The sequence below is a fragment of the Typopeltis vanoorti genome, chromosome 19 (assembly GCF_054136105.1).
Source record: "Typopeltis vanoorti isolate ZY-2024b chromosome 19, IOZ_Tvanoo_1.0, whole genome shotgun sequence".
NCBI lineage: Eukaryota > Metazoa > Arthropoda > Arachnida > Uropygi > Thelyphonidae > Typopeltis > Typopeltis vanoorti.
Window position 1 is genome coordinate 56,078,874 of NC_143567.1, and position 25,034 is coordinate 56,103,907.

The window sequence follows — 25,034 nt, forward strand, 5'->3', positions numbered from 1 at the left end:
AGAAATGCATATCAGATAGCCAAATAATGTGAATAAAACCAGTAAAAAAAAATGCATTATGCAAACTATGAATTTAAAAGAACTGAAAATAAAGAATAAAAAGTACAAAAAAAAAAGCTATCACCCATCATGTTGCTAGCTTGCCATGTATATTACAGATATTTTGTTCCTTTACCAAACAGCCCTTCAGTTTCTGCATTCAGCATACTCTTAAGTCATGAATTCTACTCACCACCACTATTCATGCAAAAAACCTGCTCTTCATGCCCTTGTTGACATTCTTCTTATACAGCTTTCAAGAATAGCCTCTTGTTTTATTGCTATATTCTTCTCAAAAAAAAAAAAACCCTCCTCATTAATCTGATAACAACCCATTATCAACTTTGCCTCAATCATATCCTCTACCCCTTCACTACCTATTAATAAGCTTCTGCAATTGCATTCTCCCAATCTTTCTTCACAACCCTTAATCCAGAGACCCAACACTACCTTAATGAATCTTCTCTGGATCCTCTCATAGATATCCTCATTCCTTTGAAAATCAGGTGACCAGGACTGCATACAGTAGGCAATATGTGGCCTGATCAAGGTCTTAAACTAGGGTGCCGTAACTTCATTGCTTTACATGTTAAGGTCCTCCTTGTCATTACCACGATCCATTTTGTGGTCCTCAAAATATTGGCAACATGACTCTGATCCCTAAGTTTCTTTGTCCCACACCACTCCCAGATATCAACATCAGTTGTATACTCTGCATCCCATCTTTGCTTATCAAATTTCAAGACTTTATCTCTGCTCACTAGCCCATTCACTCAGTCTATTCAGATTCTCTTGTTTAGGCCATATCATTTCTTTTCAACTACGCATCATCTGGGAACAACTGTGTATGTCCATTTAAGCCTGTCCAATATCATTAACATACAAATTCAACAATGGTCTCAATAATGTTTCTAAAGCAGATCCTGTGGCACACCATTAGTATGAGGGGTATTTGAATTTTAATATAGATATTCCAACACCAATGGTGTGATATCTGCTTTAAATCCAAGTATTTTTTACTTTCTCATGTATGCAATCCTGTCATCTGTTTATTATTGTTGTTGTTATTCTCATTTGTCGCAGAGTCATAAGACTCATTGTAAGAGGGCTAGCTACCTTAGACAACACAAATTTTATTGTACCACTCCTTAAACTCATCCACTGCTTGCTCTTTAACCATCCTTTCAGGCAATGCTTTCTATGCTCCTGCCACTCCATGCAAAAAACTTCCTTCTTACCCTCTTACTTCTTCCTTTTGCCACTTCCGGGGATTGTCCCCCCCATTCTTACTCTTTCCCCCCTTGTTCTGCCATATGAAAAATTTCCCCAAGTATATCCAGTAAATGCCTTTCAACAAGCAACTTAAGTGTTTGTTGAAAGAAATTATGCTCTCTTCTTCTGGTTACTAAACTTTATAATTTGCATCTTATCTGCTTCTACACCCTCTCCAAAGTCATTTCACTCCCTTCAAATCCCATTTATCAGATCTGAACATGGTGATCTAGGATCACCACATTCATATCTGGTGAATCTAGTAAATATCCACATCATCCCATGATCCAGTGGGATGAAGGGGATATTGTAGTTTATGTATACTAATGCCAGAAGTATTCAAAATAAGAGCAAAGAGTTTTTGGCATTGGTTACCTCAACTTTACCAAAAGTTATAGGCATTAGTGAGACTTGGTTGACTGGCGATGATATAGTAATAAGAATAGAATGTAAAGGATATAGTATCTTCAGAAAGGACAGAAGGAACAGGATTAGGGAGGAGTTTTACTAATGATAGCAGAAAAATTGAAACCAAAAAGTGTAGAGTAGACATACATCAGGAGGACAAGAATGCAGAGGGCACTTCATTTGAGGCTATGCAATGTGTGTGTGCGAGAGAGAGAGACCAACAGGATGATATATTTAATTGGTTGCTGCTATAATCTGCCAGGTATAAAGTAAAATTTAGACAACATGCATTGGCAGATTTGCACAATGAGTGCATTTAATATAGGTAATTTCAACTATGAGGACATAGATCGGGAGGAGGAATCAAAGAGGGAAGGAAATGGAATTTATACAGCTGCTGAAAGATAATTACCCGAGGTAGCACATAATAAGGAGGACTTATTATGTGCTGCATCTGATCATGGTGAAAGAGAAATTGACAGTAACCAGTCTAGCTGGCCTCTGATGGAGGAAAGTGATCACATAGTCTTGATCTGGAAGAGTGCCAAAGATATAGTTTTCTGTTAAGAAGGGATATATATGGAATTATGCAAGTGATTTATGACAAGCTCAGGAATCATCTTTCAGCAGTGCCATGGCATATGAATTTGGAGTGGAGAGATGGTAGTGGTGCATGGGAGGTTGCCAAGGGGTGTTTGAAGAAAGCAGTGTCAGAATGTATACCTATAGTCAGAAGGTAAATCAGGCAGGAGTTAAGCAGGAAACACAAAGAAAAAGTTATGGAGGGATTACAGAGAAAAAGATGATCAGCATGCCCACGAGCAGTATAAGGTACAGACAAGAAGGGTGACTTGTGTTGTAAGGAAAGCCAAAGCTTTCCTTACCACATAGGTGAGGAGGTTACAGAAGCAAACCAAATAGTTGGATTACTGAGTGATCATTTTGCAAGAGTGTACCATCTAGGTGGTGATATTGCAATACCAGATGTGACATTTAGTGATGGGAGAATAGAGGTTGAAGAAATAGAGGTGCTTAGAATATTGAAGAACCTCACTGCAAACATAGCCATGAGATTAGATGGCATTTTGGCCTGTGTATTATTAGAAGACTGTGCAAGGGAATTACCAGCTCCTCTGACCAAGCTGTTTAATTTAAGCCTGAGTACTGAGAAGGTGCCAATGGAGTGGAAAGAGGACACTGCATAAAGGAGGATCCAAGACAGAAGTAGCAAATTATATGCCAATCATCATCATCTCAGTAAGGTATTGGAGAAATTGGTGAAAGAATTCAGGACTGTTTAATAGGAATATGATACTTTATAAGGGTCAAAATGGGTTTTGTGAACCATTTTGACTTAGTAATTTCATTACTTTTTTTTAATAAAGTAACAGTGGAATTGGATAAGGGAAATTGCTACTCAGTAATGCTGCTGGACATTGCAAAGGCATTTCACAGATTCCACACAGAACTCTGTTGCATATATTGGAGCAAATGGGGATGGATATGAACCTGGTGATATGAATTAGAGGGTAGCTTTTGGACAAATATCAAAGCATGATTTATGGAGTTGAGTCCAGGATAAGGCAAATGACCAGTAGTGTACCACAGGATATAGTGTGGTCATGAATTGTTTATTTTGTACATCAGCGATATAGGAAATGATTTGATGTGAAATATTCAGATGTTTGCTGATAGTGCAAAACTTAGAAGAGTGACAATGAATGAAGGTGATGTAGAGATCCTGCAGGATGACTTGAATAGACTAAGTATGGGAAGAGGGAAATGGCTTCCAGTTTAATGTGGCCAGGTGTAAGGTGATGTACTTGAGAAGAAGAAATCATGAGCTGTTTACTATATTGATAAAACTGATGAGGCCAGAGACTTGGAAGTGATTGCGGTCAGGGAGTTAAGTTTATAGATTGTGGCATCTGTATGGAATGTTCCCTATGAGAATTGACTGAAGGCTCTCTGGCTTCTTCAAAAACTAGCTAATAGGCAAATAAGGGGAGACATGATAGAAGCAATTATAAGTTATTAAAGGAGTTTTATAGGATTGACAATGAAGACTTTTTTTTTAGTACATGTTGGGGGGGGTGAGAGAACGAGAGAGTCACCCATAGAAATTGTGTCAGAGTGTAGTTAACATGGGATGTTAGGATTTTTAGCTTGCAGGGTGATGAATGGTGGAAATGATTTCCAGAGGTGGTGGTGGGTGCTTCATTGGTGGATGATTTTAAGGAGAGATATTATAGATGTTGTGTGAATAATGAATCTCCTGTCATAAGTCTTCTGACTCTGTGGAGAGACACCTGTATAATATTAATAATAGTAATAATAATGTAGTCTAATTAAAGCTTTATACAGTGGAACCACCGCCACTTTTATCTCTGCTGGTTAGCATCCTTCTCAATATCACAGCATTTTTCAAGATTACATTCACAATCTTTGCAATATGTCCTCTGAACTTGAAATTTCTATCTGCAGTCACTCCAATCTTCAAGATCCTTTGCTTCCTCTACTTCTTTCAGTATAATTCCACCAAATGAGTATGAAGCATCCTATCTGTATGTCCTAAATTTCAAAACTTTACATTTAGTTTCATTAAACTGATATCCACCTTCATTTGCCAACATTTCAATCTTATTTAAATCCTCTTGAAATGCCAAAACATCAGCACTATTACTAGAGCTTCACATTATGTGTAAAGAACTGAATATATTCATGTAGTCCTGTAAAATTATCATTCACAACAAGATTGAATAGTAATGGTCTCAGTAACGAATCCTTTGGACTACTACCTGTAACCCTTGTACTCTGTAATACTGTATACATCTCTGATGTCTATCAGAAAGCCAGTTACCAATTCAGCCCACTAACCTGATATCCAAACCTATATGTTGCAACTTAAATACAGTGATACCCCGAAGTTATGCGGTAAGTGGGACCAACGAAAAGCGCATAAGTTGAATTCGCGTAAGTCGGGGTATAATAATAATAAATTTCACCCCAAGAATCTCTGATAATCCTTACAGCATCTAAAACATTAAACTGTTTCCAAAACTCTTTAACAGACAGTTGCTCATTTTGCCTCATAGCTTCATTCAGACTTGCAAATGAACGCCGTGTGTAGTATGCTTTGAATGTTTTGATAACTCCTTGGTCCATCGGTTGAAGTAAGCTGGTTGTATTTGGAGGCAAGAAAACAACTTTTACACATGGATCAAAATCAATTAAAGTTGCAGGAGGGTGACCAGGTGCATTATCAATAATGAGCATAACTTTAAATGGAATTTTTTTAAACTGGCAATAACATTCAACTTCAGGTACATGAAGTGGTGACCAAACCACCAGTCTTCAAAAATAGAAGCTGTCACCCAAGCTTTAGAATTTGACTTCCAAATCACTGGCAAGCCAGCTTTAGATTTTTTTTTCAGAGCTCTTGGATTTTTGGAGAGATAAATTAAATGACAATCACCAGCTGCATTTCCACCAAGCATTACTGTCAGCCAGTCTTTGGAAGCCTTAAAGCCAGGAAATGTTTTTTCTTCATGTGCGATGAAAGTTCTCTTAGGCACTTTTTCCAGAACAAGCCGGTCTCGTCTACATTAAATATGGTTTGACTGCTATAGCTACCTTCTTCGATGATAGCCTTAAGTGTCTAAAGAAATGCAGATGAAGCCTCTTTATCAGCGCTTGCCGCCTCTCCGCAATGCTGTGCTAGTTACAGCGATTTTTAAATTGGTTGAACCAACCATTAGCCACGAAATTTTCTTCTTTGGCCGCTTCTCCAGCTTCTACTTTTAGCCTCTCAAAAATCATCTTGGCTTGGCTACATATCGTCGTTTGATAAACTGGGCAATTTTTTACTCTCACTTGATTATCACACCATAATTTAAGCATCGTTTCTATCTCACCAATAATCCCATGACGTTTACGAATTATGCTCGAATTCAATGATTGAGCATTTTTCACAGCAGCAAGAATTCTTTCTTTATCTTTCATGATTGTTCTTACTGTGGATTCCTGTAGATCGAACTTCTTTGATAGCTCACAAATTTTCATTCCGCCTTCAAAATCCTTAATAATGTTGAGTTTTGTTTCCAAAGTCAATGTTTTTCTTTTCTTGCTAGCTGTAGAAGAATCGGACTTGCTTCTTTTGGATGACATTATTATTTTTTATGTGATTTTGTAGATTATAAAAATCGTGTATGAATGGAGACTGCGCGAAACACATCAGTGCTTGTTCACAGCATGTGCGACACTGGCGAATGCGGCCGGTGCAGAAAGATACGACTAGTGGTGAGGCGTGAAGCGGGATGGGAATATATACATATAAGAAACCGCGTAACTCCGGATTCGTGTAAGTCGGGGTATTACTGTGCTGACTTGTCCTGTGGCACCCTGTGAAATGCCTATATAATATACTAGGAAATGTAACAGTGTGTGTGTGTGTGTACCTTACCTTCATCCACTACTCTTGTTATTCTCTTATAAAAGGCAACCAAATTACTAAAACTAGAGCACCACTTAATAAATCCATGCTGGTCTCTATAAATAATACAAATAAAATTGATCTCCAGTTTGATGCCTCAATTCTATGCACTGATATTATTCCTACTAGAGGCTTGATGGAGTGAAGCAGCACTAAGAAAGGATTACAAATAATATTGCATTCTTACAGTATGTCATTTCACTCACAGAGACATATTCAGGAAATACAATATAAGACTTGTAACACACACACACACACAAACTAAGTGAAATACTTGTACAAAAGATATAGTCCTAACTCGGTGAGGCACCCGCTGTTGGCTGCTTAGGATGTAAACTGAGATCTTGCAATATTAGTGTTTAAAATATGTATATGGGACTGCCATCTGTATCCAGCAGGTAATCTGTCTGTAATCATTTTACCTCCTACTGCCTACATATATTCTCTTTGATTGCAGCACTAGTCTCCTTACATATTCTAAGTTTTCTTTGCTCACTATACTAGTCAACTTTTTAGTCCGAACCTTATATTTTTTGTTTTTTTTACTTAGTTAAACTGATTTTTAGTGGAACCTGTTGCATAGTAATTAAATAATAAAGTAACACGTAAAAACCACAGTGAAATCTTTAATTAGTAAAAAGACAGATATTTTGTACAAAAATTAATAGTACATCTTCAATGTCTGTAACAGTAATAGGAATGGAATACAGGCAAATGTTCGGTGGATCACCTATTAAAATACAATTGTTACCACGTGCTAGGAAATAATAGAAATAACAAATTTAATCTATTAAGATAAATGGGTTTTTTACATAAGATAAAAGTCTCCTAGATCTTTGAGAGAGACATATAGTCATTTGTTTAAATTTGGTCAGTGTAAGATAGTTTCACAACTTTCTTTGAATAAGCGTTCATATTTGAATCTGCATCTATGGAGGAGAACTGCTTTGAGTAGAGTCAATACTGTGCTGTGCCAGACCAGACTTCAGAGGTTTGTTATAATCAATATAATATTGATGTTCTTTTATTCTTTTTTTCCAAAGAAAGGCCAGTTTGTCCAAAATAAGAGACATCGCATTTTCAAGGTATTTGATAAAACGCCAGCCAAAGATAGAGAAGACAGTTTATCCTTTGTAGAAGGTAATAAAGAAGAAGAAATTTTGTTGATAGGAATATATGTTGGAATCAGTTCATACTTTTTCAGAATTCTACCTATAGGTTCTGAAATTCCTGGAATGCACGGAATAAGAACTCTGCAGACTGTTGAATAAACTGTAGTTGTTGGAACATAAGTCAAGTATCTGTTGTATTTGATTGGAGTTGTAATCATTTGATTCCATTAACTTATTAATGATGGAAAGTTCTTCTTGTAAGATTATTGGGGAAGAGCAAACTTTATGTGCTCTATGAATTAGAGATTTAAGAATGCCAAATTTTTGAGACATGTAATGCGCAGACTTTTTGTGAATGTATCTGCCAGTAAAAGTGGGTTTTCAAAAGACGCTTGTAGATAAGGTACCAGAAGACGTTCTAGTAAGGAGGATGTCCAAAAATGGTAAAGTACAAGAGTTTTCTTTTTCCATAGTGATTTGGATGCGTGGGTGAAGATTATTTATCCATTGTAGAAAAGTAGAAAGTTCATCTTCAGTGTGTGGCCAAACAGCAAAAACATCATCGACGTAACGGTACCAAAGAGATGGTTGAGGATGAATGGATGAGAACACAGTATCTTCGAATTGTTTCAAATAGGTTTGCCAAAGGTGGAGACAGAGGGCTACCCATGGCAGTACCTTCAATTTGTTTGTAGATTTTGTTTTTCCAACTGAAATAACCTGAGTGGATGATATATTCGAATATCCTTGCGATATCTGGAGGGTAATTTTCATATTGATATCATTTTGATATCATTTCTCTGTTCACCAATATCCCATTAACCGACACAGTCAATTCATTATATGAAGATTATTCTCCAGATATCGCAAGGATTATTCAAATGTGATTCGAATATTATTCGTAATACTTACTCCAAATTGGATTTTGATCCTACGAATCGTCAACTCAGAAAATTAAATAAGCTACTTAATGAAACTTCCTCCTTAGATGAAGAAATAATCAAAAAACTTAAGACATACCATGCAAGACCTCCTAGAATTTATGGCTTACCTAAGCTACACAAAACTAATGTTCCACTTAGACCCGTCGTAGACTGTATCAGCTGTCCAACGTACAAGTTATCAAGATTCTTATCTAACCTTCTCCGCCCTCACATAGGCCACTCAATCTCTTCAATCAAAAATTCTACTGAGTTTAAAACAAAAATTAAAGACATTCAACTATCAAAAACTGACTTGTTAATCAGCTTCGACATTGTCTCCCTCTTCATAAACATTCCCCATAAAGAAACAATAGAATTACTAACTCAAAAATTTCCGTCTGATATAGTTGAATTGTTCAAGTTTGTTATTGTATCAGGTTACTTCACCTGGAAAGGTCAAATTTACAAGCAAGAGGAAGGAACAGCAAGCCTAGCAAATTTGTTTCTAGAACACCTTGAGGAAAAAATATTCACTTTTGAACCCAAACCAAAAATTTGGCTAAGATATGTCGATGACATATTTGCAGTCTGGAATCATCCCGAACCTGAATTACAACTGTTTCTAGATAAAATTAACCTTCTTCATCATTGCATCAACTTTACGTTAGAAAAAGAATCTCCACAGGGTATCTCTTTTTTGGATTTACACATCCAAAGAAAAGAAGACGGTTCCATCGCCACGTCCATCTTTCGCAAGCCTACATTCTCAGGTCGCTACATTCACAATTCTTCTGCTCATCATCCATCTCAGAAATCTGGCATTATTAAATCACTAGTTTCCAGAGCACACAAATTCTACTCCTCTGAAGAATCTTTAAACCAAGAATTAGAAGTTATCAAAAATACAGCCATCCTAAATGGATATAATCCCAAAACAACTCAAAAAATCATCAGTCACTTCTGCATACATCAAACCAGACAGGAAGAAGTGCATAGGATTCCCATACCTTACGTTAAAGGCATCTCAGAACGTCTTTCTAAAATTATGAAGAAATGCAATTTTGCCACTACTTACAAACCTATCAACCAAATTTACAACTTATTACCTTCTCCTAAGGACAAATTCTCACCATTGATGATACCTGGTGTTTATGAGATTCCATGCTCATGCAAATTATCTTACTTTGGACAGACAGGTAGGTCTGTTCAGAAACGCATCTCGGAACATCAAGACCACATTCATCTTCTTAAACCGCAGAAATCTGGCCTCTCTCAACACGGAATTGAAAATCCAAACCATAGGATCCATTGGGAAAAGGCTAAACTTTTACATAGATCTTTATTTAAACATGAACGTTTATACAAAGAAAGTTCTGAAGCCCTACTACACAGACCAAACCTAAACCGCAACGACGTTCTTACTATTCCTAAAGTATGGGAAATTATCATACAAAATTGTGTTAAATAATTAACGTTTTTTTTTTTTTTTTGTACTACTTTAGCACGTTATGCCCGTTTTCATGAGATTCTATTGTAATCATGTGCCCTAACTGTATATTATTCCTAATTTTGTTTAAATACTGTACTGATGATGTCCTAAGATACTTAGGATGAAATATTTACAATTAAATAATTTTCACTGTGGTTTATACATGTGTTTCTTCTAATTGTAGATCTCTATCATATCTCCCCTCTTCCTCCTGTCCACCAGACTCTGCAAATTACATCTTCTCAATCTTTCCTCATACTCGACATTCCAGAGGTCAGAAACTACCTTAGTCAATAGCCTTTGGACCCTTTCCAACATCTCTTCATCCTTCTGAAAACCAGATGACCAAATCTAGGCACAATAGTCCATTTGTGGCCTTATACAACAGAACAAGAATCTCCCTACTTCTACATGTCAGTATTCTCCGCATCATTCCCAGAAGCCTTTGTCTTCATAATTTTGGCGATGTGTCCCCTAAATTTTAGATCCTTATCCGCTATCACCACCCAGATCTCTTATTTCCTCTACTTCCAACAGTATATCCTCACCAAGCATAAATTCTGCATCCCATCTTTGTTTTCCAAATTTTAAAACCTTACATTTTGCAACATTGACCTCACATCTCCATTTCCGTGTCCAATCACTCAATTTATTCAAGTCTTCTTGTAAGGCCATAACATCTTCATACTCTTAATAGTTCATCCCAACTTTGCATCATCTGCAAACAACTGAATATCTCATCCAAATCTTTACCTATATCATTAATATACAAGTTAAACAGTAACGGCCCCAAAACAGACCCCTGAGGCACTCCACTAGTGACTTTCCTTTTCCTGGATATCGCTCCCCCATACAGAACTTGTGATACCTATCAGATAGCCAGTCTCCAATCCAATGCACTAATCTAATATCCAACCCCATCTGCTCTAGTTTGACTATCATTTTATCATGAAGTACTCTATCAAAAGCCTTTGTGAAATCTAAGTATATTACTGGGTATCCTTCTCCTCTGTCCAAGGAAGCAGTCACTTTATTGTAATAAGTAAGCAGATTACTAAAACATGACCTCCCTTTAGCAAATCCATGCTGTCCATCAAAGATAATACCATTGTTATCAACCCAACTCTGGATCATAGTTCTCACAAGCTTCTCCAACAACTTAACCACAACACCTGACACATTGATAGGCCTATAGTTTGATGCTTGAGTTCGATCAATCTTTATGAAGTGGCACAACCTTTCCCCCCCTTCCACTCCTTAGGGATTCGACTGAGTGCAAGACTTGTATTCAAAAAAATATGTCAAGACAGGTGTCAACTCCCTGGCACATTCCTTCAGAATATGTGGCGATATATTATCAAGTCCCACAGCCTTATTAACATCTACTTTAATCAACTTCCCAAACACCTCTTGCTCAGTTACAGTCAGTCTCTCCTCCCCATCATCTACTGCTCTCAATCTCTCCATGAAGTCACATTCACAAGATTGAAAGACCTTTATGAATTGCTCATTAAGTATCTCCCCCATACCTTCTGCAGCATCTGTCTTTATACCATTTTCTCCAATCAGTGTCATCCTTCCATAATCATTCTTTCTTTTGGTGCTACATATTGAAAGAACTCCTTAGGATTCTTTTTGGCTTCATTAGCTAACTGCTGTTCATACCTCTCTTTAGCTACCCTCACCAACCAAGTCACTCTCCTTGCCTGGTCTTTGTAGACCTCATGGAATTGGTTATTTCCACTTCTCTTATGCTGCCTCAATCAATGCCCTCGGTATCGCTTGATTAATCTCTTTATTCATCCATCTCACACCTGCCTTATTTAATCTTCTCACCCTTGGAATACACTTAGACATTGCATCTACTAGATAGTTTTTGAAAATTCCCCAAGCTGCATTGATCTCTTTTCCAGCTAACTCCTCATTCCATGCTACACCTGCAAGCACTCTCCTGAGCCCTTCATAATCACCCCCCCCCCTTGTATTTCAACATATACCCTTTTCTCACAGAGGTCCTCACACTGCTGGCAACCACCCAGGTAATCACCTAATGGTCACTCTCACCAATTGGTGGATGATATGACACCTCATTTATAATTACATCCTCTGATGAGATGACCAAATCCAAGACCCTCAATCCTCGTGTGCCCTCTGTTACATACTGTCTGAGGTAGTTATCCCTCAAAAACTCAAGAAAGTAATTTTCTTTACTTCCAGTTGCTATCTCATCATTCCAGTCTATATTGCCATAATTAAAATCATCCATAATGATCACCCTTTTCTGATTTGCTTGACTAATTTGATTATACATTTGATTATCGCCACCAATCCACATTACCTGGTCTATAACAACATCCAACCAAGTATTTGATTTCATTCACCTCTATCTCACACCATACTGCCTCAAAAGGCACTATTTCCCTCTTGCATCTGTACTTTGTATGGGCATAACTCTTTCTCTATCATCAATTGCACTCCCGCTCCTTTTTTACCCCTCATGAAACACATCCTTCCATCTCTCTTTGTTTCAGGATGTTGTGCTCTTCCAACCATGTCTCAATTATACAATCTTTGGGTGAACAGATGCAATTAATGCAACCATTTCATCTGCCTTGTTTCTTATACTTCTAGCATTTGTATACAAACACAACAGCTCATTTCTGGATCTACAGCTAGTTCCACTGATACCACTCACTCAATGTGATCTCTTCATGCTCGAATGGGGCCATTTCCCTTTCTTCTTATTTATTTTAGAACCTTCTTCAAATCCAACTGTTTCCTCTTGATCCTAGGTCATCAGAATTCCTTTCCTGTCTACTTATGCATTCACATCCTCTTGGAGCATCCACCTTTCTCTTGCTGTGTACCCCTGTTCACCCTGAGCCTCCCCGTTTCTCTGCTCCTCTTGCACATCCGTTCTCTCATTTTCTATACTCATATCACTCATTTCCTCATTCATAACCACCTCTTCAATCTTTCCTGTCTTACTCTCCTGCTCTTCCACATCACTTCCTCATTCATAATCACCACTTCAATCTTTCCTGTGTTACTCTCCTGCTCTTCCACATCACTTCCTGCTTGATCTGATTCATTCTCTCTCACTCTACTCACTTCTCTACCTTCCAGCAGCAGTCTCTCCAAGTGACTCACACCATAACCACTCAGATGCAGTCCATCACTCCCATACAGTTCACTTCTTCCTTCAAACTCATTCCACACATTAACAAACTGTACTCCCATATCCTCACACATTTCAACCAGCATATCATTCATAATCCTTGCTCTCCACCTCATCTCACCACAGTCATACCTAGGCAACATGCTGACTTGCTCTTTGTCCTCTGTCAAATCATTCATGCTGATTAAAACCATCAACTCCTTTGCTTGCTCCCTCCTCATATCCAATGCTTCAATCACTCTACTCATTTTACTGCCTGGAAAACATACCTTGTGCATCATATCATCCAGCACACCTTTAATAATGGAGTCGCCATATAACGCCACTCACTCATCTTTCATTAAATGTTTCTTGCCATCATGATTAGTTTTAATAGTTTTTACCCGAATTTTCTTAATTTCATTCTGCATCCATTTCATCTCTTTCCTCATCCAATCCAATTCAACTTCCGAATCTCGTGTTACATTCTCTCTATCATTCATTCTTTCTAATTTTCTAACTCTCGACACCCTCTTCTCACTTTCACTCCCATTCATCCTCTGTGCTTCCGTACTTTCAGTCCAACATGCGTCCGACTTTTGCTATCATTCATTCATATCTAACAACTAATAACAACAAATTCGTAATTAAGTTTAAGCAAAACAAAATCCCCCACACTAATAATAATGGTAGCACACGACTTTTACAGCAGCTCTTACTCAAACAAACGCTCATATATACTTAATTATTCCAAGAATACTTATCTCAATCTGGAGCTCTTCTTACACACGTGTGTCATGCTTGACTCACGAGCACCCTCTCAAATCTATTTTCAAATCTATATTCAGTGTATTATAAATTATCAAAGAAAGTTTAAATAGGAAGAAATCCCTGAATGGATAGCATTCTGTTGGTTAATCAGAGATTTGTTTTATGTCAGCACATTTAATTCTTTTGCTAATTTGAAACATAAATAACAGTGAAGTACTCCAGAGTTTAACATTTAATGCTTTATTTTATTAGTTATGATGCCATTCAGTAAGATATTTTTGTGGATTTTTAAATGCTCTTGAAAATTCTTCTGTAATAACAGCATTCTTTGGGTTTTGTTATTCTGTGTTATTATCAGCCACTTTTCTCTTTTTTAAGGAAGAAAAACACATGACAAAGTCATTTTCTCCAAGAATCATAAGTTCTACTTCTCCAAATTCATCAGTCACATGTCAAGATGATATTGAAAGATTTCGATTTTATAAATATTTGTGTTCACTTGTTCACATGGGAAACAGAAATAAGCACAATGTAGAAGAAAGTTATGTTGAATTGGTAAGTTGAATTTTATTTTAAGTAAGTCAATTGAATGAGTATTGTTATGGGTTTATGTTGATCACTTCACCACTGTTGAAAGCAAACCCTATTACTTATAAACTACTGATAAAATCTTATATTGAGCATTAGTTGCTTTGAATTTATGGAAATATAATAATAAAACGATAAAAGATAGAACAGATCCTGATATGATGATCTGCTATAAGTCCTGAGAAATTTATTCCTTGCTGTATTTCACATGACTTTTCAAAATCAGGATTTGAATAAAATTAACAGCACAATAAAAACTGATATTTATTAAGATAAAAAAATGATTAAAAAGTAACAAATTATGTATCATCAGAATTTCTTTGAAACTTCTTGTAGATATATTATTTATGTTTGATATGATATGATTTATACTAATGTTTGCATTTCAAAATTTTGGAGTTAGAGTGTACTTTATATTCAATCATAAAAAAAAAATTGCATTTTTTAAAAACTCTCATAGATCACTTTAATATGCAAATTAATGGGGTGTCAGTTTAATGCAACAAAATGTGAAGTCTTAAAGTTTGGAATACATTGATTGGAGGCTGCATACTCTGTGGGAGGAACTGTACCGGTGGAAGTAAGGCAAGGGATCTGGGGCGATGATTGATAGAAACCTGAAATTCAGGGAACATATTGCAAAGGTGGCGAAGGTAACCCAGAGGATTGTTGCAGTACTGAGAAGGATGCTGACCTGCAGAGATACAAGGGTGGTCTGAAAAGTTGTCGGCCTAACAATGAAAAAACAAATTTGTAATTTCAAAATTATTTTCATTTTTCAACATAATCTCCCATAAGATGAATACATTTATTCCAGCAATGCTCCAGCACCATTATCCCATCCCTGTAGTGGTACTTAGTAAGATCTGCAAAATACCCCTCTACACCTGCAATCACCTCTTGATTCGAAGAAAAACATTGACTAGCTAGGAAGAGTTTTAGTTTTGGGAAGAGATAGAAGTCAGAGGGAGCCAAATCTGGGGAATAGGGTGGATGTTCCAACAATTCATAATCGAGATCCCTTAATTTTCCCATTGCCAAAATACCTTTGTGGGCAGGTGCATTGTCCTGATGTAAGATGATTTTTTTTTCTTCCGCAAACTGGGTCTTTTCTCACAAATTTTTTCGTCAAGTCTGGTTAAAAGATCCGAATAATATTCCTTGGTTATTGTTTTACCTTTTTCAAGATAATAAACAAAATGCCTTTAGTATCCCAAAACACCGATGCCATGACATTTCTTGCTGATGAAACCGACTTTATCTTCTTTGGCCTTGAACAACCGACTTCTGTTCCGCTGTTTTGACTGCTGTTTGGATTCTGGTGTGTAATGATGAATCCAAATCTCATCCATAATAATAAAATTGACACACAAAATCAGTTTTATTCTTGTTAAAATGCTTCAACTACTGTTCAGAGATTTTCATGCAACTGTGTTTTTGATCTGCTGCGAGGAAGCGCGGCACCCATCTTGCACAAAGCTTTTTCATTTGCACTTCTTCATGCAAAGAATATCCTACACGTTCTTTTGAAATGCTTATAGTCTCAGCAGTTTCATGCACTTTGACTCGAAGGTCATCCAGTACCATATCGTGCACTTGATCATTGATTTCTGGTGTTACACTCTTTGGACATCCTTCAGGTGGATCATCTTCAAGGCTGGTACGGCCACTTTTAAACTCGGCAGCCTTAATTGATGAAAATGAAGGAGAAGAGTGCTGATAAACTTTTATGAACTTCGAATGAATTTCTTTTGGCGTTAAACCTTCTTTTACAAAGAATTTTATAACCACACGATACTCAATTTTATCCCTTTCAAGGGAGAGCTGTATAAAACAAACTACTTGATGGAATGACTTGCAATTTCACATAGATGCTTACGACAGATGTACAAACTTAGAAAAAAAAATCTTGATAGTGTTGCCATCTATGGTCGAGGCCAAGAACTTTTCAGCCCGCCCTCTTAAAAGAGTTGTCGTTCCATTGTATATTATTATTATTATTATTATTAAACAAGACCTCATAGAGTCAAAGACTCATCTGGGAGGTCCTTTTATCACACACACACATCTTATCATACCCTGTCTTAAACACACTCAAACACCTTGCAGACACCACACTCTCAGGCAAGGCATTCCAATCATTCACAACTCTGCACGAAAAAAACCTGCCTCTCACTCCCCTACTCACACCCTCTTTATACAGTTTCCAGGGATGATCTCTGGTTCTCCCCTGTTCTTCCACTATTTTCTGTAGAACCTCTCCACCATTGATCTTATAACAACCCCTTACCAGCTTGTAGGTCTCTATCATATCTCCCCTCTTCCTTCTCTCCACCAGACTCTGCAAATTACATCTTCTCAATCTTTCCTCATACTCAATATTCCAGAGGTTAGGAACTACCTTAGTCAGTTGCCTCGGACCCTTTCCAACATCTCTTCATTCTTCTGAAAACCCGGTGACCAAATCTGGGCACAATAGTCCATGTGTGGCCTTATCAAAGCCTTATACAACGGAACAAGAATCTCCCTACTTCTACACGTCAGTGTCCTCCGCATCATTCCCAGAAGTCTTTGTGTTGTCTTCACAATTTTGGCGATGTGTCCTCTAAATTTTAGATCGTTATCCACTATCACGCCCAGATCTCTTATTTCCTCTACTTCCAACAATATATTCTCACCAAGCATAAATTCTGCATCCCATCTTTGTTTTCCAAATTTTTTAAAACCTTACATTTTGCAACATTGAACTCACATCCCCATTTGCTTATCCAATCACTCAATTTATTGAAGTCTTCTTGCAAGGCCACAACATCTTCACTACTCTTTATGGTTCGTCCCAACTTTGCATCATCTGCAAACAACTGAATATCTCCATCCAAATCTTCGCCAATATCATTAATATACAAGTTAAATAGTAATGGCACTAAAACAGACCCCTGAGGCACTCCACTAGTGACTTTCCTTTTCCTGGATATCGCACCCCTATACACAACTTGTTGATACCTATCAGATAGCCAGTCTCCAATCCAATGCACTAATCTAATATCCAACCCCATCTGCTCTAGTTTGACTGTCAACTTATCATGAGGAACTCTATCAAAAATTTTGCAAAATCCAAGTATTTTACTGTGTATCCTTCTCCTCTGACCTCCCTTTAGCAAATCCATGCTGTCCATCAAAGATTATACCATTGTTGTCAACCCAACTCTGGATCCTAGTTCTCACAAGCTTCTCCAACAACTTAACCACAACACTTGACACAGAGATAGGCCTATAGTTTGATGCTTGAGTTCAATCACCTCCTTTATGAAGTGGCACAACCTTGCCCTCCTTCCATTCTTTAGGAACTTGACGAAGTGCAAGACTCGTATTAAAAAAATATGTCAAGGCAGGTGTCAACTCCCTGGCACATTCCTTCAGAATATGTGGCGATATATTATCAAGTCCCACAGCCTTATTCACATCTAGTTTACTCAACTCCCCAAACACCTCTTGCTCACTTACAGTCAGTCTCTCCCCCCCATCATCAACTGCTCTCAATCTCTCCATGAAGTCTCATTCACAAGATTGAAAGATCTTTATGAACTGCTCATTAAGTATCTCCACCACACATTCTGCAACAGCTGTCTTTATACCATTTCCTCCAATCAGTGTCATCCTTCCATAATCATTCTTTCTTTTGCTCGCAACATATCGAAAGAACTCCCTAGGATTCTTTTTGGCTTCATTAGCTAACTGCTGTTCATACCTCTCTTTAGCTACTCTCGCCAACCAAGTCACCCTCCTTGCCTTGTCTTTGTAGACCTCATGAACTTCCACTTCTCTTATGCTGCCTCCACAATGCCCTTTTTCTCTGTGTCACATGCTTAATCTCTTTATTCATCCATCTCACACCTACCTTATTTAACCTTCTCATCCGTGGAATACATTTAGACATTGCATCTACTAAATAGTTTTTGAAAATCCCCCAAGCTCCATTGATCTCTTTTCCAGCTAACTCCTCATTCCATGCTACACCTGCAAGCTGTCTCCTGAGTTCTTCATAATCACCCCCCTTGTAGTTCCACATATACCCTTTTTTCACAGCAGTCCTTGCACTGCTGGCAACCACTCAGGTAATCACCTCATGGACACTTTCACCAATTGGTGGATGATATGACACCTCATTTATAATTACATCCTCTGATGAGATAACCAAATCCAAGACCCTTAATCCTCGTGTGCCCTCTGTTACATACTGTCTGAGGTAGTTATCCCTCAAAAACTCAAGAAACTCATTTTCTTTACTTCCAGTTGCTATCTCTTCATTCCAGTCTATATTGCCATAATTAAAATCACACCCTGTCTCCTGAGTTCATAATGATCTCAGGAGACACACCCATAATGATCACCCTTTTCTTATTTGCTTGGCTAATTTGACTATACATTTCACTATCACCACCATCCACATTACCAGGTCTATAACAACATCCCACCAAATATTTGATTCTATTCACCTCTATCTCACACCATACTGCCTCAAAACCACTGGCCCTATTTCCCTCTTGCATCTCTACCTTGTATGGACATAACTCTTTCTCTATCATCAATAGCACTCCCCCTCCCTTTTTACCCCTTCTATCCTCACGAAACACATCATACCATTCCATCTCTATTCCTGTCAGGATGTCGTCCTCATCTAACCATGTCTCACTTATTCCGACAATCTTTGGGTGAATAGACACAATTAGTGCAACCATTTCATCTACCTTGTTTCTTATACTTCTAACATTGGTATACAAACACAACAGCTCATTTCTGGATCTATAGCTAGTTCCACTGATACCACTCACTCGATGTGATCTCTCCATGCTGGACTGGGGCCATTTCCCTTTCTGCTTCTTCATTTTAGAACCCTTTGCAATTCCATCTGTTTCCTCTTGATCCCTGGTCATCCCATTTCTTTCCTGCCTACACATGCTCTCACCTCCTCTTAGAGCATCCACCTTTCTCACGCTGTATACCCCTGTCCACCCTGAGCCTCCCTGTTTCCCTGCTCCTCTTGCACACCCATTCTCTCATTTTCTGTACTCATATCCACTTCTTCAGTCTCTCCTGTCTTACTCTCCTGCTCTTCCACATCACTCCCCTCTCAATCTGATTCATTCTCTCTATTCACTTCTCTACCTTCCAGCGGCAGTCTCTCCAAGTGACTCACACCAAACCACTCGAATGCAGTCTATCTCTCCCACACAGCTCAGTTCGTCACTCACACTCATTCCACACATTAACAAACTCTACTCCCATCTCCTCACACATTTTAGCCAGAATATCATTCATAATTCTTGCTCTCCACCTCATTTCACCACAATCATACCTAGGCAACACACTGACTACCCTTCCTGTCACACTATTCTCTTTTATCTTTCCAAGCAGCCTCGTGATATTAATTTTGACATGCTCTTTATTCTCTCTGAAATCATTTGTACCAATTAATACTATTAACTCTTTTGCTCGCTCCCACCTCATATCCAATGCCTCAATCACTCTACTCATTTTACCACCTGGAAAACATACCTTCTGCATTCTATTTTCTAGCACAATGCTTCCCAAACTTCTGGATGTCAGTGCCCCTTTGCAAAAATTAAAATATTTCACGGCCCCCCCTCGAAAAAAATCATAATAGAGAGATATATTTTTATAGTATTTATTGTATTTATATTCAATACAAAACATACACAGCGAATATTGCAAAAATCAAATGCATATATTACATTTTTTGCCTCTTACCGTTTGGTTCTGAAGATGATGCGGGCTGTTCTGGTAAAATATGAAATACCCTTTATTTTGAGTCTGTTTCTGCTTCTTCTGATTGTTCGCGGGAATTTTTTTTTATTTTTTATCAGCCACTTATCCATCTCGGGTTAAATTTTTTAACGTAGAATAGATCAAATAATATCACCACTTACCGATACTGGCACACCACAGACTGATAACATGAAATTAGTGAATATTACCTGAATAAGGGAATCCCCAGACCAGGAACATTTTTCTCTTTTGTGACTTTTGTCCCTTTAAGGTAATTAAGCCTAATACGAAACAGAAAGCAAAGGCAGGTTATTAAAACCTGCATATGATTGGTGCGGTATTAACAAAAGATCGCGCAACCGAAAGATAAAAGCATAGCTGACAATTGAGTTGAAATGCTAACTCTCTTCAACCGAATTCCATATGTGAAACTGCCATAACACTCATTATATATATATATATATTACTTAGTTTTAACACTTTTACGAATTTTAACACGTTCCGCTGAATTTTATTGCTGCCTTGGAAAATTGAACTCACACACATCTAATTAATAACAATAGTTTTTAGTTAGATACTGTGTTTGCCCATGCAACATATGGTTTTCTTTCAGTCTATACAGCATAGTTTCTGTATGAGGGGACATGTGATTCATTAATTAGTGTGTTTTTATCCCAGTTGTCTCTAATTGCACTATTTGTTGAGAAATATATTACACAGACTCCTCATACCTTATTCACTGGCATAATAAAAGTACTTGTTTTTATTGCCTCTGCAGTATAGTGGCTGTTAGGGAGGGTGTGTTGTTTACCACTGCAAGTGAGTTACTATCTCCCCACATGAACTTGTTTAAGCTTTTTTTCATCTATGAAGTATATGCAAAACTTTTATTGGTAACAGAAAACTTGCTCGGATGACAGTTAATATAAAACGAGTTTTGATATGTATATAAAATCAATATCAACAGTCCCTGATTACGAACGCATGATGAAAGGGACAGGAAGATTTAGAGCTTCCCTGGAGAGCATTCAAAGTAAATACAATTAACCACTGCGTTGAAATGAAACATATGTATAAGCAATATTTACTAATATTCATTAAGCGCCGAAATACGCAGGAAGCAAAGTTTGTGAACCAACACCAATGTGTGAATTTTTCCATTAAAATATAAAAAATAACAAAAAAGAAATAATAAATAATAAAAGTTAAATATGTTTCTTTTAAAATAAAAAAATCTACTTAGTCTTAAAACATTTTAAATTTGTTTTCATTATTTCACGGCCCCCCTCAACAAAACCTACGGCCCACAGTTTGGGAAGCGCTGCTCTAGCGCACCTTTAATAATGGAGTCGCCATACAACACCACTCGCTCATCTTTCGTTAATTCTTTCATGCCATCATGATTTATTTTAATAGTTTTGACCTGAATTCTCTTAATTTCATTCCACTTCCATTTCATTTCTTGCCTCATCCAATCCAGTTATTAAACAAGACCTCATGGAGTCAAAGACTCATCTGGGAGGTCCTCTTATCACACACACACACATCTCATCATACCGTGTCTTAAACACACTCAAACTCCGTATAAAGCCCTGATCAGACCACACTTGGACTATTGTTCTCAGATTTTGTCCCCATGATTTGAAGAGAATAAATTAACTTTTGAAAGGGTGCAGAGGCACGAATGGTCAATGAGTGGTATGATAAACTGTGTTTTCTTGGATGGGCCTTCCACGATGAGTCTTTTGACTCTATGGAGGCCTTAATCATAATAATAATCACTTTATCAAAGAATTCAGTATCTCAAACAAGCTATACACTGAAGACCAATTTTTTTGTGTGTGTGTATGTATTTGTGCTTTTGAAAGAGTTAAGAGAATCAGATTGATGAAATATGCAATTTTTTCCTAACCGTATTACAAATTTTATAATCTGTTTAAAACAGTATTTTAATTAGTAATTTGAGAGTTACCATTAATTTATTTATAATATCATCATCAGAATCATCAGCGATCTGAGAGATTCAAGATGTCACAAACTTTAATTTCCTCAGATGCCCCCTTGTCCTTGCCCCTCCTTTCATATAACAAAAAAATTTCATCAGTTGATAACCTATAACTCCCTTTCAGAAGTTTATAGACCTCTGCATATCACTCCTCTTTCTCCTATTTACCAGTGTCTGCAGTCCACATACTCTCAATCTGTCCTCATGAACTACATTTCATAATCCCAAGATTTGTTACTCTTCTTTGCAACCTCTCAACAATTTCTTTATCCCCTACAAACCCAAGAAACCAATCTGCACACAGTAGTCCAGGTGTCCTGTTATATATTGTCCTTGTAAAGAGACAAAATGAACTCTTTAGCCTTACTTGCCATATTTGTTTCAACCTTGCAATTATCCTCTGAGTTGTAATTGCAATTTTTGTTATGTGACCTTTAGACTACAAATTTCTATCCATCATAACTCTAAAATCCCTAATCTCATTGATTTCTTGTAACATAATCCCATCAGTATAATATACTGTTTTAAATCTCATTATGCAAAATGGAATAATTTTTCATTTACTAACAGTGAAATGGCCGGCATTATCATTTGCCTACTGTTTCAGATTATTCAAATCATTCTGTAAGTACTGTTTATCAGTAACATCTCTGATTGCCCTGCCTATTTTTGCATCATCAGCAAACAATTGAATTGAACATCTCCTGTCAGATCCCCCCCCCCCCCCCCGAATATCATTAATATATAAATTGAAGAATGGTCCAAGGACTAATCCTTGGCATTTGTCACTTTGAATCTGACAGATTGATACTCACCATATACCACTTTCTGGTACCTGTTGAAGTCAGTAGCTTATATTCCAATCTCATATTCTTGAGTTTATTATTCTTATTATTATCATTTTCCTGATCCCCCATGAAGTCACAAGACTCATCACAGGATGTCAACACTAGCGAACACGAAGTCTATCATACCACTCCTTAAAATCATTCAAAATCTGCACATTCACTACCCTCTCCAGCAATGCATTCCATGCTCCTATCACTCTCCTATGCAAAAAATTTAGTTCTTGCCCTTTTACAACTTCCAGTGTGTGGCCTCTTGTCTCTTTTCCCTGTTCAGCCATATGAAAAATCATCTAAGTGTTAATACAATAATAACCCTTCAAAAGCTTAATTGTCTTGATCATATTTCACCTTTGCCTTCTGTCCACCAAACTCCACACTCTGCATGCCCTCAGTTTATCCTCATAATTCTGACATCAATTTTATTATCCATCTCTGCATCCTTTCCAAGGTTACTTCATCCCCTTCAAATCCTGGTGACCAGATCTGAGCACAGAAAGCCAGATGTGGATTTCTGTTCTTCTAAGACTTGACCACTCAATCATCCTTCCAGTAATAAAGCCTGTTGTACCAGACTTTATTAATAAAGTGATGTATGGAGATATCATCAAATCCCATTGCCTTATTTACATAAAGGTTGTTGATTTCCTCAAATATCTCCTGCTCACTCACAATTATGCCTCATCTCCTATGTCCTCTACACTTAAGTTGCTCTTAATTTCACTCCGATGAGGATGAAACACCCTTATACATTGATCACTGAATACTTCAGTAGTCTTCTGCAGTAGTTACCATTCTACCATTTTCATCCATTAACATTATCTTATCATAGTTATTCTTCCTTCTCCTTGCCACATATCTAAAAAAACTCTCTAGGGTTTTACTTTGCCTGATTTGCCCATTTCTTACTCTACTTTTGTTTTCCTTACTAACTGAGTCACTCTCCTGGCTTGCTCTTTATACTTTTCATGTAACTTCCTCCAGATTTCATGCTCATTCATCCATTTTACATACCTACCTTATTCAGCCTTTTGACATTCGAAATACATTCACACATTCTTTATGTATTTCTTTATCAGTTTTCAAGCAGCATTTATTTATTTCCTTATAGAGTTTTAGTCTGAGACTTTTTGAAATGCTGTTATTTTTCTATATTTTGTTTAATTTATTCATATTAGAGCATCCTTTGTTAAGTCTGTATTTTGCTGTTTTGGTGTTGTCGAGATTTCGATTAATGAGACTGCCAAGATATGTAAATAGAGAAACATGAACAAAGAGACAGAAAGAGAAAAACCACCATTCATAATAAAAGAAAAAAATTTGAATGCATTAAACCAAATGAACTTATCTAAGTCACCTGTTTATGAACTTCCTATGAACTGTGGAAATATGGTGGCATAGCAGCCATCAATTTCTGCTTGAACTTTTTAACCAAATACTATATACTAGTGAAATTCCATATGACTGGAATGTCATCTTTCCAGGAATAAAGCCTGTAGTACCAGGCTTTATTAATAAAGTGATGTATGGTAATATGTCATCAAATCCTATTGCCTTATTGAAATAAAGGTTGTTTATTTCCTCAAATATTTCCTGCTCACTCACAATTAAGCCTCATCTCCTATGTTCCATATGGCATTCCATATGAATGACAGGTATCATCATAATATCAGTTTTAAAAAAGGGAGATAAGTGAAGGTGTGAAAATTATGGACATGAGAAAATCAATTCAAAATATTGAATTGCTTTTCTCATGGCACTTTGTCATATATGCTTTTTCCTGCAAAACATCAAAATTTAAATACAAATCCTTGTTATATTCCTATGATTTTTCAGCTGTTATGCTTAAACGAAAATCTGATCCTGACAGTTCCTGTTTAGCCTGAATTCAATTTGTTCTTCCCTAGATTTCTTTTCCACCATTTTTTCTCAACTTCTTCTCAAGTGTGTTTACAAAATCTGGAGCACTCAACAGGGAAATTCCTCTTTGATTTTCATATTGTTTTATTCCATTTTTTTTTTTTTTTTATAGATTGGTACTATGAGTACAAATTGAACTGTGAGTTCACTTTGTGCTATGAATAATTTATAATGATTGCTGTAATAAAATATCCCACAAGTTGCAAGGTTCATGGCATGATATGGT

General features: G+C 37.0%; 1 protein-coding gene across 1 annotated transcript in view; it reads left to right on the top strand.

Annotated features, from left to right (window-relative positions):
* LOC150096139 (mitogen-activated protein kinase kinase kinase 4-like) overlaps positions 1-25,034 on the top strand; it is a 734,047-nt gene that overhangs the window by 38,686 nt on the left and 670,327 nt on the right. The window contains exon 3 of the mRNA XM_090409620.1: positions 14,042-14,218. Coding sequence (XP_090265746.1) covers positions 14,042-14,218 — 177 coding nt within the window. The remainder of the gene's footprint in view (positions 1-14,041; positions 14,219-25,034) is intronic.